General features: G+C 40.4%; 1 protein-coding gene across 11 annotated transcripts in view; it reads right to left on the bottom strand.

The window, feature by feature from the left end:
• The window catches only part of LOC120523983 (protein furry homolog), a 468780-nt gene that overhangs the window by 6027 nt on the left and 446356 nt on the right, over nt 1–16397 (bottom strand). For 8 of the 11 annotated variants that reach the window (XM_039745747.1, XM_039745746.1, XM_039745738.1 and 5 more), the window contains 5 exons: nt 16090–16188; nt 14227–14310; nt 12343–12360; nt 9088–9198; nt 1396–1598 (listed from right to left, as the gene is read on the bottom strand). In XM_039745747.1, coding sequence (XP_039601681.1) covers nt 1396–1598; nt 9088–9198; nt 12343–12360; nt 14227–14310; nt 16090–16188 — 515 coding nt within the window. Of the gene's footprint in view, nt 1–1395; nt 1599–9087; nt 9199–11260; nt 11499–12342; nt 12361–14226; nt 14311–16089; nt 16189–16397 lie in introns of those variants that run through there. The other 3 variants (XM_039745740.1, XM_039745748.1, XR_005632732.1) reach the window with 2 other exon arrangements.

Raw genomic sequence — 16397 nt, 5'->3', positions numbered from 1 at the left:
GCTCGTTTCACATCTCATTTCTGCTTGGCTGTCACTTAATGAAGGAATCAATTCAGAGGGCTGAACTCTTCTAACAGGGCTATTAAAGTGATGGGGGAAAACGTTAATTGGCAGTGAAAACTGGTCACTGATTAGGAAAAGGGTTAGAATGAAAACCTGTAGCCACTGCGGCACTCCAGGCCTGGAGTTCACCACCTCTGGTCTAGAAGACAGGAGAATACTTTGAATTACTACCAACTTATCCTGGCCAGGTCGCCCCCACGAAAGCAGAACACGAGATGCTGAAAGAAGTCTCTCAGAACTCCAGAATTTCATCAGGGGACCTACAGGTAGCTTTTGAGTCTCCCATTAGAATTAGATCTACAAGGGAGGTGTGCCAGAAGGAAACTTTTACTGTCTAGAAAGAGCATCAGGGCAAGTAGTATAATAGTAATAAATAATAAAGTTTATTTAATCTAAGCGTAATGTTTGTTAATGAACAGGACGTCTGGAACAATGTGTTCTGGACAAATAACGCAACGTTAGAGTTATCTGACCACAGTACCACAAGACATGATTGGTGAAAACCAAAGACAGCACTTGACCCTAAGAACCTGATAGCAACTGTATAACATGGTGGTGTGAATGTTCTGGCTTGGGGCTGCTTTGCTTCATCAGGGTCTGGTTAGTGTATCATCATAGAAGCTAACCATCATAGAATCCATTATGAATCCTTTATTTTACAAAAAATGTGAGATAATCTGTCAGAAGAAGCTTAACCAAAAGTGTAACATGCAACATGACAATGACCTTAAACATACTGGCAAATCCTCCCAGGAATGACTGAAAAGAAAGAAATCGAGTGTCCTGGAATGGCCAAGTCAAAGCCTGGATATAAATTCCATCGAGATGCTATGGGGGTTTTGAGATGGGCTGTGAATGCAAGACAGGAAGTCAGGAAGCATCCCTGGACAGCACGCCAGACCCCTGGAGGGCCCACTCAGATGCTAACAGGACTAAAGCAGCATCACCAACTAACCTAACAGACACATCTTTAGCAGGAACAACAATGTGGCAGGCACGCGCATACATGTGGGGGACAGACAGAGGTCAGGCTGGGATTTTAACCAGGACTCAAGGGTTGTGAGGAAGCACTGCTAGCCACTGTGCTACTCCGCAAACCTTAACAATAGGTAGAACAAATAAAAATGATTTTCAAACTAAAATAAAAATGAACGTCTCATTTTCTGCAAGCAGAGAGTCTCGACATCCCAGAATCTCCCAAGCGTCATTCCTCTTGTGTTGAGTGGCCACAATTATTATTGCTTACTATTTAGATGTCCATCTTCCAGTGCTTCCTTTTGTAAATTTCCTTTTTACAAGAAAAGCCCGGCAACCGCCTACAGTATTTCTCACCTGCACTCCCTGATGTAGCGGACTGCGGCTGTGAACTCGCTGTTTCGCAGGCACTCCAACACGGACTGTACTGCGGCTTCAGACGACGAGAAGATAGGCTCAGTTGCTGGGTTCTCACTGCTGGGCAGTTCATTCGCTACATGAATGGCAGCAGCCCTCAGACTATTCTTCAAGTCGCTCAGCTCTCTGGACATGTTTAGCAGCTGCACATGTGGGGGAAAAACACATAAAATTAGAAGAAAGCACAACTACCTTGATAAGACCCAAATGGATTTTAGGTTCTAAGGCAGAAAAATTTCTGTTAGATCCATTTATAAATGAACAGAAATATATTCCTATGCCATTGTCATCCTCTTTGACAATTTCAGCAGTAAATTATAAGTGAATCTCTTATCTTATACAGAAGATAAATATTTTTCTTCCTTAGAAAGTCCACCTGGTGACTACTTCCAGAGCATCTCTGGGAGCCGTACAGATAACAGTAGCTAGGTGCATCATGGGACTACAGGGCCTGTCCTCACTTAAATCTCTTTAGTTAGCATGAGGACTTCATCCTGGTCTTGAAAATGTCCAAAGTCACATATGAAGCCGATCCACTGGGATTCCCTCAGTTAAATGATGAACCACATACACAAGGACACTGCAGTTTTATTACATAAAGAGAAACTGAAATTTTGAACAGACTACCAAGTTCAACCAGAGACCCAGTCTGCTTTTATCAAGTATCTGGATGAGCCAAACGAGCATATCAGCTATGAATTAATCAAATGAGCTCCATGAACTGAATGGCCACCGAGTTCTTATACTTTGTCAAGTGGCTTGTACGCTAGCATAAAAATTCAAAGTTTTATTTGATATAGTGCTGTTAACATTATACATTTTCAATAGTTGCTTATTGATTTAATAACATTAATAACATAATGTACAAATTCTATTCAGCACACGTAAGGCAGCATCAGGTACAAGCCAAGAACTAATACTTGATGGCACTCCAATCCCTTTGCAGGACACCCACACTCATAAACGACCGACCTAGAATCAGTAATTAATGCCAGTTCCAATAATGGATGCAGTTTATTGTGAGTATTCAATTACAAATATCTGCTAGCTACCAAAGAAATTCAAGGATCTATCAGATGTTTAGAATTTTCATGACATTATACCACATACTCAGCCTGGTATTGTCACTGAAACTGGTTATGCAAAATCTGACACCATGTATTTAGTTGAGGCAGCACTCACTCATTTTACCTTCCTTTACAAATCAAGAAATACTGACCGGGGAAACTGCCTTGAAATAGTTGTATCTGATGAACTGTATATTTCATAATGTTAAGGTGTTCATTAGATATTAAAACAGAATCTAGCACAATTCTGGCCCTAATGTATAACCTGCCTGAGCAATACATTTGTTTGTGACTGAATTTGGCAGCTGCTTATCTTACATAGATATAAAAAATTATGATCATATACTCTTGGTAGTGGATTTTAACATTAATATAGACATGGGAACAGACACCTTTATTATTTTATTTTAGACACCTGCTAATTTCAGTAGGGTTTTGCCAGGTTGCTAAGGGTCCAAGTCCATATCACAATCACACTTTGGATCTAATTACCGCTCATGGTGCTAGGATTCAAAATTTAAATATTAATCCACTAAATGAAATCAACTCTGATCATATTTTACTTAGTTTGTACTGTTCCTGCCGTTACCATTACAACTGAAGATTAAATCCGTATGGCATTAGATGATATGGTACTGTATCTATCAGACCCACAGAATTCTGTGCCTGCAGCCCTAACTGCACTAACAGAATTTCAAAAGATATCTGGACTCAAAATGAATTTGAATAAAAGTGTGCTCTTTCCAGCAAATTCTCTAGCATACATTAGATTGTTATATTCCCTTTAATTATCGCAGATCATTTTAAATCCCTAGGGGTAAACATCACGAGTAAATATAAAGCTCTTTGTCAACAAAATTTTGCTGTCTGCATAGAAAAACATAAACAAGACTTGTATAGATGGTCTACCCTCCATCTCACTTCAGCGGGGAGAATTAACACTGTCAAGAAGAATATCCCTCCTGCTTCTGTTTCTATTCTAAGAACATCTCCATATACATTAAAATATTTTTTTAAGAAATTAGATTCAAACATAACCTAATTTATTTGCAATTCAAATTCGCATCCAAAGGGCGATCCTACAACAACCTCAAGCAGAGGGTGGCATGGCTCTACCTAACTTTTCAATTTTATTGCTTGTTGGCAAATATACAATCTATAAAAACCTGGACATTGACACAAATAATTGAACACACACAAGCCTGGTCTGCAATAGAAATAAAATCCCGCTGTAATTCTTTCTATTCCTTGTTTTGTACACCAGTAAATACGAGTTATTGTTAATATACTAACAGCCCAATTGTCCTTCATTCACTCAGAATATGGAACCAATGTAGGAATCACTTCAGGATAGAGAAGCTTTTATCTGTGGCACCTCCACATGAGAACTGCCTTTTTCCACCCTCTCAAACATACACAGTTTTTAATGTTTGGAGAACATACGGGATTAAATTATGTAGAGATCTGTACACAGATAATGTCTTTGCATTCTACTGACAATTACACTCCAAATTTAGCTTCCTATCAACACAATATTTCTACAATTCACAAATTACAAACTTTGCCAAATGAAATCTGCCCAATTTTCCTCCTTAAATCTTACTCTGGCTGATGGCCTTCCTCTCTATATCTTGTGTGGGGGTTGAATTGAATTTAGTTTTGCTAAGTTTGACTTTATTGTATTTAATGTGACCTGCTTTTAAAAAATGCTGTAAAAATCAGTGTGACACTGAGATTGAACTCAACACGCCTAAATATGAATCACCTTGCAATGTTGGCATTATTTTTGGCACCAATCCAATATTACAATATTGCTTCAAACCTGCTTTTTCCAGCTTAAGAATATAGAAAATGTATGACTTTTCAAAATATGGAGAAACATAGAATTAATTCATGCCTTTATTTCTAGTATGATTGACTACTGCAATGCGTTTCTTACAAAGTGTTCAAATTGTTCAATATCCAGCTGTTGTAATTTTTCAAGCCCTCATTTCATGTCCTTTTTTCTTTATTTTTGAGTTATTCATTAATATTAATGTTACTTTTGTTAATGATTTGCTCTGTTCCCAATGCATGTGTTAGGTTCCTTGTGTTTTGTGGGTGGTTCCTCATCACACAAGGGACTGCCATCAACCCAATAAATGCAGGAGACAACTCACGGTGGCACATTCGGAATGCGCTTGTGGTGTGCGGAGTTCTCACGTTAATTGCTGTGTTTTTGTGGTTTTTCTGTATTTTTAATCTCTGCTCTGTTTTTGACTTCACTTTCTGGATTCTGTATTGGGATTTTAGACTGCCTTATTGCTTAAGCAACTTCTTAGCCTTTTGCGCTCTACAGAGTTCCTTTGTGCCGCAGGGTATTTTTTTGAAAGATAAATACTTTATTTTATAGAGATCCTGAGCTTGCTCTTGTTAGTAGCTAGGACTGACAGGAACTCTCGAGATTCATAACACCAGCTTTCTGAGCTTTCTGTTAATTCAAAATAATGCTGCAAGAATTATTACAAGAACAAAATGAACAAGCACATACCTTCTGTCCGTATGTCTTTATGCTGGTTTCCAGCTAAATTAAGGACTGACTGCCAAATCCTTCCTTTCACGCATAAAGTTTTAAATGGCTTAAGCCATACTTCCTAAGCTCAGCTTATTAATATAAACCGAAGCATACATTCTGATCTCAAGGTGCCAGTCTATTAAAGATTCCAAGCAGCAGTGTGACGTTGTTTGTGTAAGAGATGTCCCTTTGGTCTCTGCATTGAAATCCAGGCCTTAGGTTCACTACTTTAGCCTAGGATACCCTGATTAGAGCTGCTGATTAGCTGTGCATGTTGGACCTTTGTTTGTCAGTCATCTCTGCAGATTTTGAAGTGTGAAAGTCATTACGGACTGACCTTTCCCTAATCTCTTTCTCTTGTTGATATCCTAATGTGGCACCAGGTGCCACTTCAGCATTGCCAGGCTGCTATTATTGCCCATGGGTCAGACAGCAGAGATACTGGAAGTCTTGGAATTCAAGGATGAAAGAATACAATCTTCTTATTAGACTGTCCAGCACAAACTTATAAAATTATAGAATACCTCAAAATTCACTGATGGCCAGTTAGCTGAGGTCTCCAGGACTGGGACCTTGTCTGAGTTTGACTGGGAGGTTTATTTGCTCCATTAATGTTGTTAACTGGAGTTTTCCACTCCTCTATTAACTGGCCATATCTCAATTATTATTAGTTTTGTCATATTTGTCTATAACTCTGTTTAGGAACGTGTTTAATATCTTATTTGTATGTTCATGTATAAAACTGTAACAATGTCTAACTGTTTCTGCTCCTGCATTACAGCTATAAACTTGTGCAAGTACCCTGAGCCTGTACTTACTGAAGAGTGCTACACAAAAGTAAATCAAAACTGAGACCGGAGCCGTGAGGTAGAAGTGCTGTCCACTGCACTACAAACAACTATCAGCAGAGTTTCTCCAACTACTAGTTTTTTAGGTTTATTATAATTATTCAACAGAAAATACAGATAAATACATTAAAGTTGGACTTTCTCTTGATCACAAGTGTTTTTCGCAGAGCATATGCTGTGTTTGCCAGTAATCTTGTAAACCGAATATTTTCCTGGAAATTCACTGTGTGGCAATTTTAAGTGAACATTTTTTTTTCTAACAGCCCCATGACGCTCTGTGCAGCCAGCATGACACCACAGAGCTCAAGCTGCCATGCACAGAACTGTCACATACAGTGCATCCGGAAAGTATTCACAGCGCATCACTTTTTCCACATTTTGTTATGTTACAGCCTTATTCCAAATGGATTAATTTTTTTCCTCAAAATTCTACACACAACACTCCATAATAACAACGTGAAAAAACTTTACTTGAGGTTTTTGCAAATTTATTAAAAATAAAAAAACTGAGAAATCACATGTACATAAGTATTTACAGCCTTTGCTCAATACTTTGTCGATGCACCTTTGGCAGCAATTACAGCCTCAAGTCTTTTTGAATATGATGCCACAAGCGTGGCACACCTATCCTTGGCCAGTTTCACTCATTCCTCTTTGCAGCACCTCTCAAGCTCCATCAGGTTGGATGGGAAGCGTCGGTGCACAGCCATTTTAAGATCTCTCCAGAGATGTTCAATCAAAGTCTGGGCTCTGGCTGAGCCACTCAAGGACATTCACAGAGTTGTCATGAAGCCACTCCTTTGATATCTTGGCTGTGTGCTTAGGGTCGTTGTCCTGCTGAAAGATGAACTGTCGCCCCAATCTTAGGTCAAGAGCGCGCTGGAGCAGGTTTTCATCCAGGATGTCTCTGTACATTGCTGCAGTCATCTTTCCCTTTATCCTGACTAGTCTCCCAGTTCCTGCCGCTGAAAAACATCCCCACAGCATGATGCTGCCACCACCATGCTTCACTGTAGGGATGGTATTGGCCTGGTGATGAGCGGTGCCTGGTTTCCTCCAAATGCGACGCCTGCCATTCACACCAATAAGTTCAATCTTTGTCTCATCAGACCAGAGAATTTTGTTTCTCATGGTCTGAGAGTCCTTCAGGTGCCTTTAACTCCAGGCGGGCTGCCATGTGCCTTTTACTAAGGAGTGGCTTCCGTCTGGCCACTCTACCATACAGGCCTGATTGGTGGATTGCTACAGAGATGGTTGTCCTCCTGGAAGGTTCTCCTCTCTCCACAGAGGACCTCTGGAGCTCTGACAGAGTGACCATTGGGTTCTTGGTCACCTCCCTGACTAAGGCCCTTCTCCCCTGATCGCTCAGTTTAGATGGCTGGCCAGCTCTAGGAAGAGTCCTGGTGGTTTTGAACTTCTTCCACTTACGGATGATGGAGGCCACTGTGTTCATTGGGACCTTTAAAGAAGCAGAAATTTTTCTGTAACCTTCCCCAGATTTGTGCCTCGAGACAATCCTGTCTCAGAGTTCTACAGACAATTCCTTTGACTTCATGCTTGGTTTGTGCTCTGACATGAACTGTCAACTGTGGGACCTTATATAGACAGGTGTGTGCCTTTCCAAATCATGTCCAATCAACTGAATTTACCACAGGTGGACTCCAATTAAGCTGCAGAAACATCTCAAGGATGATCAGGGGAAACAGGATGCACCTGAGCTCAATTTGGAGCTTCATGGCAAAGGCTGTGAATACTTATGTACATGTGCTTTCTCAGTTTTTTATTTTTAATAAATATGCAAAAATCTCAAGTAAACTTTTTTCACGTTGTCATTATGGGGTGTTGTGTGTAGAATTTTGAGGAAAAAAATGAATTTAATCCATTTTGGAATAAGGCTGTAACATAAGAAAATGTGGAACAAGTGATGCGCTGTGAATACTTTCCGGATGCACTGTAGACCTTCTAAGATTGATGCTCAAGAAGTCACTGCAGGGTCGCAAGGGAGGAAAAAATGCCATTTCAGCTACTGAAACCACACCATTCCCCACCCACCAAAGAGTGCTATGCAATACTTTTCCCCATCTCTAAACACACTCATTTCATGAGCCTACATTTGTATCAACAACCAAGGGTTCTTTGATTGCTGTGAACTTAAAAAGGCTAAGAAACAACGTCAGATTCCCATCCCACATGCGTGTAAAAAAAAAAAAAAAAACTAACAAAAGACTTGCAGTATTAGGAGTAATGCCACCAGATAAAGAACAGTGATCCCTGTGCACCAGCACCACACTGGCTACACTGAATGCCAATTAGCCATGTGTGCAGCAACAAACTCAAAACAAGCCTTAAAGGAGCAATGCCCTGCGCCCACTCCTCATCAGAAAACACCGAATATGCAGTGAAATAATAAAAACAAAAGATTTATTACTATTTACAAAGCGTCTCTTTCTTCTTGATGGAAGAAGAAAGTGCAAAGCCTCTGCACAGATACATGGGAAACAAAAAGGACGTTCCCACCATGCTTTACACAATACAACAAGCCAGTACCATACCGCTGCTTCGTGGCACAGCCAATGTGTGCCCCAAGATTGGAACCCTGCTAACGCAATGATCAAGACTTTACTTACTGATTGCTAGTCTGTGGCCCTTTGTTCAATGTTTGTGCTATTCGTCCCGTCTGCTTTTTTTGTTGTTTGATGTGCAGTGGCACAGTGGTTAGCACTCCTGCCTCACAGCTTAAATCACATATCTGGGCACACTAATTGGTCCAGCATAGTTAGCAAACTTTTCTCTAACCTACAGGGACACTTTAAAGACCACTGAACCATTATAATCAACTCAAAACTAGTCCAGTTTCTCCTTCCCTATTGACTTTAGTGCATTTCACGGAGTTCAGCAAAATTCTCAAACGCATCCATGATTTTGTCAAACTCGAGACGAAGCAAATTCAACGAGATTCGCTCATCACTGCTCTCTACAGTGTAGTTTTCAGACGCACACACTTGTAAATTGTTACCACAGATATGCTAAGGTCCCCTTTCTGAACACATACAATAATTTCTCTCAACCTACTAATATTTCCACTGTTTTTATTAAGTATAAGCAAATGTTTTAATTTGAAGTGTTTTCTGGTAAAATACGAGCGCACTATATCGTAGCTTACCTCGGGAACAGTGCTTATTGCATGAACTTGTCCAATCAGCTTGCAGTAGGACTGAAAAAGTAGCAACAACTGAAAATGGAGTTTGTACAACCGCTGACACAGCTCCAGTTGCTAGTAGAAAAAAAAATGAAGAGAAAAGGTTACAATGGAAATGAAAAAAGAATATTAAACGTAGGAGCCAATGATGTACCATCACATCGCACAAACACTTACGAAGCACATTACAACATCACAAAAACGACCACGAGATCACCGTACAGAAAAGGCCGGGCGTTCACAATCCCGAGTTTACTCCAGTGCTCTTACACTTGTGGCCTACTCTCTGAGATCACTGGAGAAATGCAGAAGTCTACTGATTAAATGGAAGAACAAGTTCAGTACTTGTCACGTCTCCAAATTTTAAAAAGTCTCACGCGTCTATACTTCTGTAAAACTCAGGATGGTGAACCAGCAGTAAATGACATCACAATGTAACTCAAGCCGTGTTCAAAGGACAGGCGTGGCAGCTTTAATGGGCAGCCGCTCTTTACAATAATAAAACGTCTTCAGGCTGACAGCCAGTTAACACACACACCGGTGTTTCATTTCATTTAACATGAAAGGTTAATAATCCATCCATCCATCCATTTTCTAACCCGCTGAATCCGAATACAGGGTCACGGGGGTCTGCTGGAGCCAATCCCAGCCAACACAGGGCACAAGGCAGGAACCAATCCTGGGCAGGGTGCCAACCCACCGCAGGACACACACAAACACACCCACACACCAAGCACACACTAGGGCCAATTTAGAATCGCCAATCCACCTAACCTGCATGTCTTTGGATTGTGGGAGGAAACCCACGCAGACACGGGGAGAACATGCAAACTCCACGCAGGGAGGACCCGGGAAGCGAACCCGGGTCTCCTAACTGCAAGGCAGCAGCGCTACCACTGCGCCACCGTGCCGCCGAAAGTTAATAATCTTCATTAAAAATGTAATCTCTTCATTCATAGTTTTACTTAGCATTTTAACCATTAAAAATGATAAAACTGTAAATGTTCATTAATATTCTACTTGTCTTAATTGTTCTAAACAAATTCAGTAATATACACTAAAATCAAATTCACATACTTCATACTTTTTAACTTATACATTGTACAGTACTTAATCATTATGCTAGTGCATCAATTAGTTCAAACAACATACTTTATCTTTAATATAATAGATTGTATTTTATTTAAAGAATTACCCTACATATGTGAACGTCTGTTAAGGGGATGAAAGAGCTGGTCTGGAAAAGTTGAGAGTGACTTCTGCTTTTGAATTCTGACAATCAGTCATTGACTCAGCAATCTCTTTAATTAAAATAATAATTAGGTTGACGGTGACTCAAGAAGAGCAGCAGGTGATACGTACGTCTGAAGAACGTGAAGTGGGCAGAATCTATCAAGTCCCCCATAGTAAGGCAGTTCAGTCACTGGACTGCTGAAACTGAAACCTTTCCTTAACTTTCGACTCTCCACATACACTCTTCAAAAATAAAGGTGCCAAGGTGGTTCTTCAGAGTGATGCCATTTTTGGTTCCCAAAAGACCCATCCACATGATGATTCCAGAAAGAACTTTTATTTATGTAGATCCGTAACGGAGTCCATACTTTAATTAACCCTGAGTAGATACCATTGAAGGTGGTCTCGCTGCATACATTCACACCAGCCAGGTTCAGGTTATCTTTGCCCTGCTAGATTGCCTACTAAACATTAAAGAGTGTTTTTTTTTCCCTACTTATGAGGAAGTTTTCCAAAGGACCAACGTCATATGCAAAGATCCCTTCCCAGAATGAAATGGTGCTTTGTCAAGCAATAGGTCTACGAGGAACCACACAACCAAGTAAAGAACCATAAAATGCCATTAAAGGACCGTTAAGAGGGTAGCCTGCATTTGCAGACGGAGGCATCACCTGTTGCTCCATTCAGATAATAAAAGTTAAGGAACATTGGCTAATTAAAACGTTCATTACCAATTATTACTAGCCATGTAATATTATTTTAATTAAAACTGTGTCATTTGATAACATTGAAAACCAGAAATCACTGCAACTCTTTGGGAACAGGACTGGGAGCAAATTTAATAATCAATTTCATCTTTAAAGCTGTATAAACTGTCATTAATACTAATGTATCATCTTCTTACCTTTTCTTTTTCCAGTATAGGAAGCTATAAAGCAAGTTTTATTTTTACAAAGCCAATGCTCTTTGAGAGTTTTAGCAATGGAATATGGAAGTCGTGTTTGTGCGGGCAGACAGAGAACTGGGCGATTCTCCAGTGAACAGCAAAGGCGCAAGCTGCTTTGCACCAAAGAGGAATGGGCGCTGCTGGCTTGTTTTAGTTTGGCCTAAACCAAGCAGAGCAGCAGTCCGCACAGGTTCCCCTAGAAAGGCATGCAAAGCACAGCGTTTAGCATTTGAGAAATGATCAACAGTTTCTTGATTTGGCAACAGCACTGGGTTGGCAGTGGTGCAAATCTCGCAGACCGCAGAAAGCGGGGACAAGCGTAAAATAAACAGCGTGATAAAGACAGAATTTCACATTGTACGATAACAGAAACTACCACCCTCTATCTAATGTGAAAGATGAATATCTCTGCTATAGCTTTGTCTACTATTAAGCTTTAAACACACAGAATTTCCAATTTTCAAGCCTGGATTTGTTTCTTTTTTAGTTAAGTAATTAAACGCAACTACAAAATATGCACGTCAGGGGGCTCCGTGCAAAACGCTTGTTTCGTTTCCCACTTCTGGGTGAATATTCTGCAGTGTCTAACCCGTAAATCGTTACTCATTACCACTGGCACTATTTTTCATGCCCATTTTGCATTTCAACTTTTTCTCCAGAATGCCTTTACTCAAGGCCACCCGGCAACCAAAAACTTTAGCAAACAGAAAGAGGTTAGTAAGGGGCAGCGGTGTCATGCTGATCTGAAAATGAACACTCTTTGCTCCACTTAAAACGGGCACGTTCTCCAAAGACGTCAGTGGGTTTTAAATAAACAAAGTGCCACTTTTTAATTAGAGCAACACACTCTGAAGAAACTGCTTTGTTCTCTGTAGCCTAGCCGTCAATGCAAAGCCATTCTCTGAGGTTCTCATTATCCTATTGTGACAGCAAGTCTGTTCAGATGTGCCTGGCATTCACTTTTGCACTTCAATAATGGTCAGCTTTATTTTATTTCCCATCTGCTGATGGACAGAAAATATTGAAAAACATTGACTTACTGCCAGTGATTCCATTTGCTACACAGCAAGCATGTCACAGGATAAAAAGGTGGAAGGAAGAAAAAGAAAATCAATGAACAGCATGCACTTTTTAGCATAATCCCACTCAAGGGCAAAAACAGCAAGAATTGTTGGCAACAAAATGTTTTTTTTAGGTTTGGTAGAACATGCAGAGAAAGAAAAGCAATTTGTATCGCAGGGTTCCTGCCATACGGCTGATATCAGGAGGCCAGAGCATGTGTCCCTCCAGCCCTCCATACACAGTAACCCCCCACCCCAGACACCTAGAGAGGACATCCTGCAGCATAAAGGAAAGCAATGAGGGCCCGCTGTTGAGAATTACAGTTGACAGAAAACAAAAGACGCTTTTAAGTTAGTCCGATACAGTCAGGGAGCAATCAAGGGCACATCTGAAAAACAAGAGAGACTCACAACAGTTGTATGCTGAAATACAGAGCAGAGAGCACAGGGAAAAGCTGGCATTTAAAGGATATGGCTGACCACCCCCTCAAAACTATTGCCAGTGTCAAGCTAGGGATGCAGGAGGGCAAGTGATTAGTTTCATTCCTGAAGCCATTAAAGCGTGAGAATGTTAACTGCAATTCTGTATGCCAGCGTGAAGTGTATGTATGTGTCTTATGACATAGAAGGTTTACTTTTAATTAAAACCAAATGGCTTGAAAGTTGCAGTTAGAATGGAGGTGCAGACCTCTTGAAATACGTACATGTACTAACAATAATCAAAACAGTAATACATTTTATTTACACACTGAGCCAGTAACCTTCAACTGTGAATGATGGCCGCCAGGCGCAATGGAACACAAGCAGCTAGAATTACAGATGGGTTTTGTTTTTACCCTAACTTAAGATTTGAAATTAATAAAATGATTGTTAATTAAGGTACACATTAGTTTTGTTTTATTCAAGCAAGTAATCTTGGCGGATGGAATGAACTCTTCTTGTTTGTTAACTTCATCCCGTGTACATTTGGCTACTTAACTCCATATCTGCCTACAGAATTCATTTGAATTCTTTGCTTTGCCAGCATCCACAGCTGTTTTTTCCATATATAAATATTTTAACAAGACAATATATGTATTAAGTAATAGATTAGTGATAATGATTAGCCCTTCAGAAGTAGCCATGCCATTTTATTCCACCACTTCTGCTGCAGCACCTCAAAATGTACAATGAGAGATTTGTTCATGAATTGTTTCTGGTGCTCCAGGTTTCGATGTCTTGTCCCAATTCTCGATATGCGTTTATGTCACATTACGTTGTGCCTCCTGTTACAGCCCAGCCTATCAAAGCCCCATGCGACGCTTCCCTTTGACTTTGGGGGGCAAGCTGGCTGCACTCATGTTTACTGCGTCACCTCAAATCACTGGCACCACCGAGCACTTGACATTTAGTAATGAAAGCAAAATGTCAAATTCAAACAGGTTATGTTTTATGAAATGCTTTGGCACAGTAGCTGTAACTTAAAGGTATTTCATACAGTTACATTTTTTATATATTTTTAAAGTGGAGCACTGCCAGGCTACGCCACTTGCTCCTCATCATCGAGTGATCTGGTGGTGACTTAACCATCAATCGTGTACTTTTACAATTCAATCAAAGTCTACCAATTGTTCATTTAGTATTCCAGGTGCAATTAAAAGTTCATATATCCATTCCTCAGAAGCATGGCCTCCGAGTCTTAGTCCTTTGTTAAGATTAACCAAACATAAACCTTCTACGAATCTGCATCACTGAAGGAAACCCACAGCTCTGGAGCTGTGAAGAAGCAGCAGTGACCCAGGCACCCCACCCAATAATGTCATTTCCTTTTATAAAAACCCCCTTAGACAATCCAGGGTCACTCAAATATAAAATTGGGCCTACCTTCTCCAAAGAGTCCCCCGGCTGACAGGTGATCACTCCGTCCACTGGACCTTTTGGAAATGTCGCCTTACAGTTTTTAAGCCACTGTTTAACATACAGGAAGATATCATTGTGTAAGTTTAATGGCAAAAGAAATATGACACAACTTCTTACTTTTTTACAAGGAAACCCTCTGCGTTGCTAATTTACAACACTTTTGAGATTTTTTTAAGAAAGAAAAAAAAAAAAACAAAGTATCCAAAGATTTAAAATCTTGAGCACATGGTTACGTATCAAATGCTGTCAGATTCTGTGACAGCAACACCTCAAGTATGAAGCCGTAAGGACTGCGTCTAGTAAACAAATGAAAAGTTCACTTCAGGCTCAGAATTGCATTACAAGATGGCCAGAACTGCAGGCACTTGGAAATGTACAATCTGAGATGCTGTCATCTACAAGTTCTCAATTAATCACATCCTAAGAAGACAGGGTTATGAGGAGCTGCAGAATAACTCTAACGTCACAGGGTGCACGGCATGATAGGGCGCCAGTCACCAGGCTGTAATTTGAACCCATGTTCATATGAATCACTGTGGTACCCTCTAGTGCACACATGTAGACATACAGAAGTGATTTTAAAGATGCACATAACGTCCTCAGACCCTTTGATTCCAATTCTGGGTTGTGAGGTGATGGAGCCCATCCCAGAAGCACTGACAGCAAGGCAGGATACAACCCTAGATAGGAGAGTGGGCAGCTCACTCACGCCCAGCCAATGCAAAACCTAACAAGCATATCTTTGGGAAAGAGGATTATACAGCAACTGGAGTACCCGGGGGGAAAACCCACCCAAACAAAGAAGGAAAGGGGCATACTCCTCACTGACAATGACAGGTTACAGAATGGAGAGCCTGTCTGGCAGCAGCGCAAACCACCGTGCCACTTTGCCCCCCATGTTATATATTTATTGTACATCAATTGGCTTAGCAGACGCAACATGACTCACAAATGCCCTACTTTCACTTGTTATATTTTTTTTAGTCAATTTAAAGTCAAAATTTTAAATTAAGTTCTTTAACTTGGACTTCACCTGGTAAAATGAATGCGAAGGTAAACTTGTCAGTCAGTTCTTTGCTAAACTGCTTTGTCCCAAACACAGTTGCATGGGGGTGCTGGAGCCTATCCCAGCTAGCATAGAGCACAAGGCAGATATAAACCCTGGACAGGCCATCACAGGGTGATCACACACTCACACACACCCACGTACACACGCGCACGAACATACTAGGACCAATTTAGTGTCGCCAATCCAAATAACTTGGAGTACCCGGAGGAAACCCACGCAGACACGGGGAGAACAGGCAAAATCCATGAAGGATGCAAAGCCTGGTCTCCTTACAGCGTGGCAGCAGTGCTACCACTGTGCCACCATGCTGCCCTTTTATTGAATGGTTGCACATTTAATTTTGACTTCTTTGCTGGTTGAAGAGTTTCTCTGGTTTATTATTCCACAGTTTTTGAAGGCGCTACACTTTCTGCCTCTTTATCCAGGGCTCTTTCCTGCCTTGCTGCTGGATTGTGACTATCAAAAACACAAGAGCTTCATCGCAGATAGCAAATTGTTTGAGGTAAAAAAAACAACAACAAAGGTTTACAACAATTTAATTTATTTTAAGAGTGCTAGCAGTAGAACACACTTAAACACAGACCATTGTGTTTGAGAAATATTAAACTGTAACTTTAGGTATCGATCACAGAAAAGAACCAAACCCCGATATTCCCTTTCTGCTATTTCCACTAAGCTCAGTCCCTGATCTCTTTCCATCTGAGGAGACTGCAAATGTGCTAGAAAAAGAAAACAGCAGTAATATGGCGTCTACTTACTGAAATTGCAGCTTCTTTCCTGTTGTTGTACGTGTCTAAGTATTCTTGCAGTTCCAAGACACTAAACTTCATCTTTTCTAAAAGGCCATAGGATAAAAGCTGGAAAGATTAACAGCAAAAATAATTGGTTACAAAAAAAGAGTAAAGCATACAGCATCTTACTTAGCAATATTAAATGCCCCACTGCTTAAAAAATATCTTTACTCTAGTAAAATGTAAAAAATATTTAGAGGGTTATTAAGCAGCACCACCTATTATTCCTGCCTGGTACCTTCCCGAGTTCCTCCTCATGCATGTGGGAGTGTTTG

The sequence above is a fragment of the Polypterus senegalus genome, chromosome 2 (genome assembly GCF_016835505.1).
Source record: "Polypterus senegalus isolate Bchr_013 chromosome 2, ASM1683550v1, whole genome shotgun sequence".
Taxonomy (NCBI): domain Eukaryota; kingdom Metazoa; phylum Chordata; class Cladistia; order Polypteriformes; family Polypteridae; genus Polypterus; species Polypterus senegalus.
The sequence above is the reverse complement of the archived record's forward strand: the minus strand, read 5'-3'. Positions and strand labels throughout refer to the sequence as shown.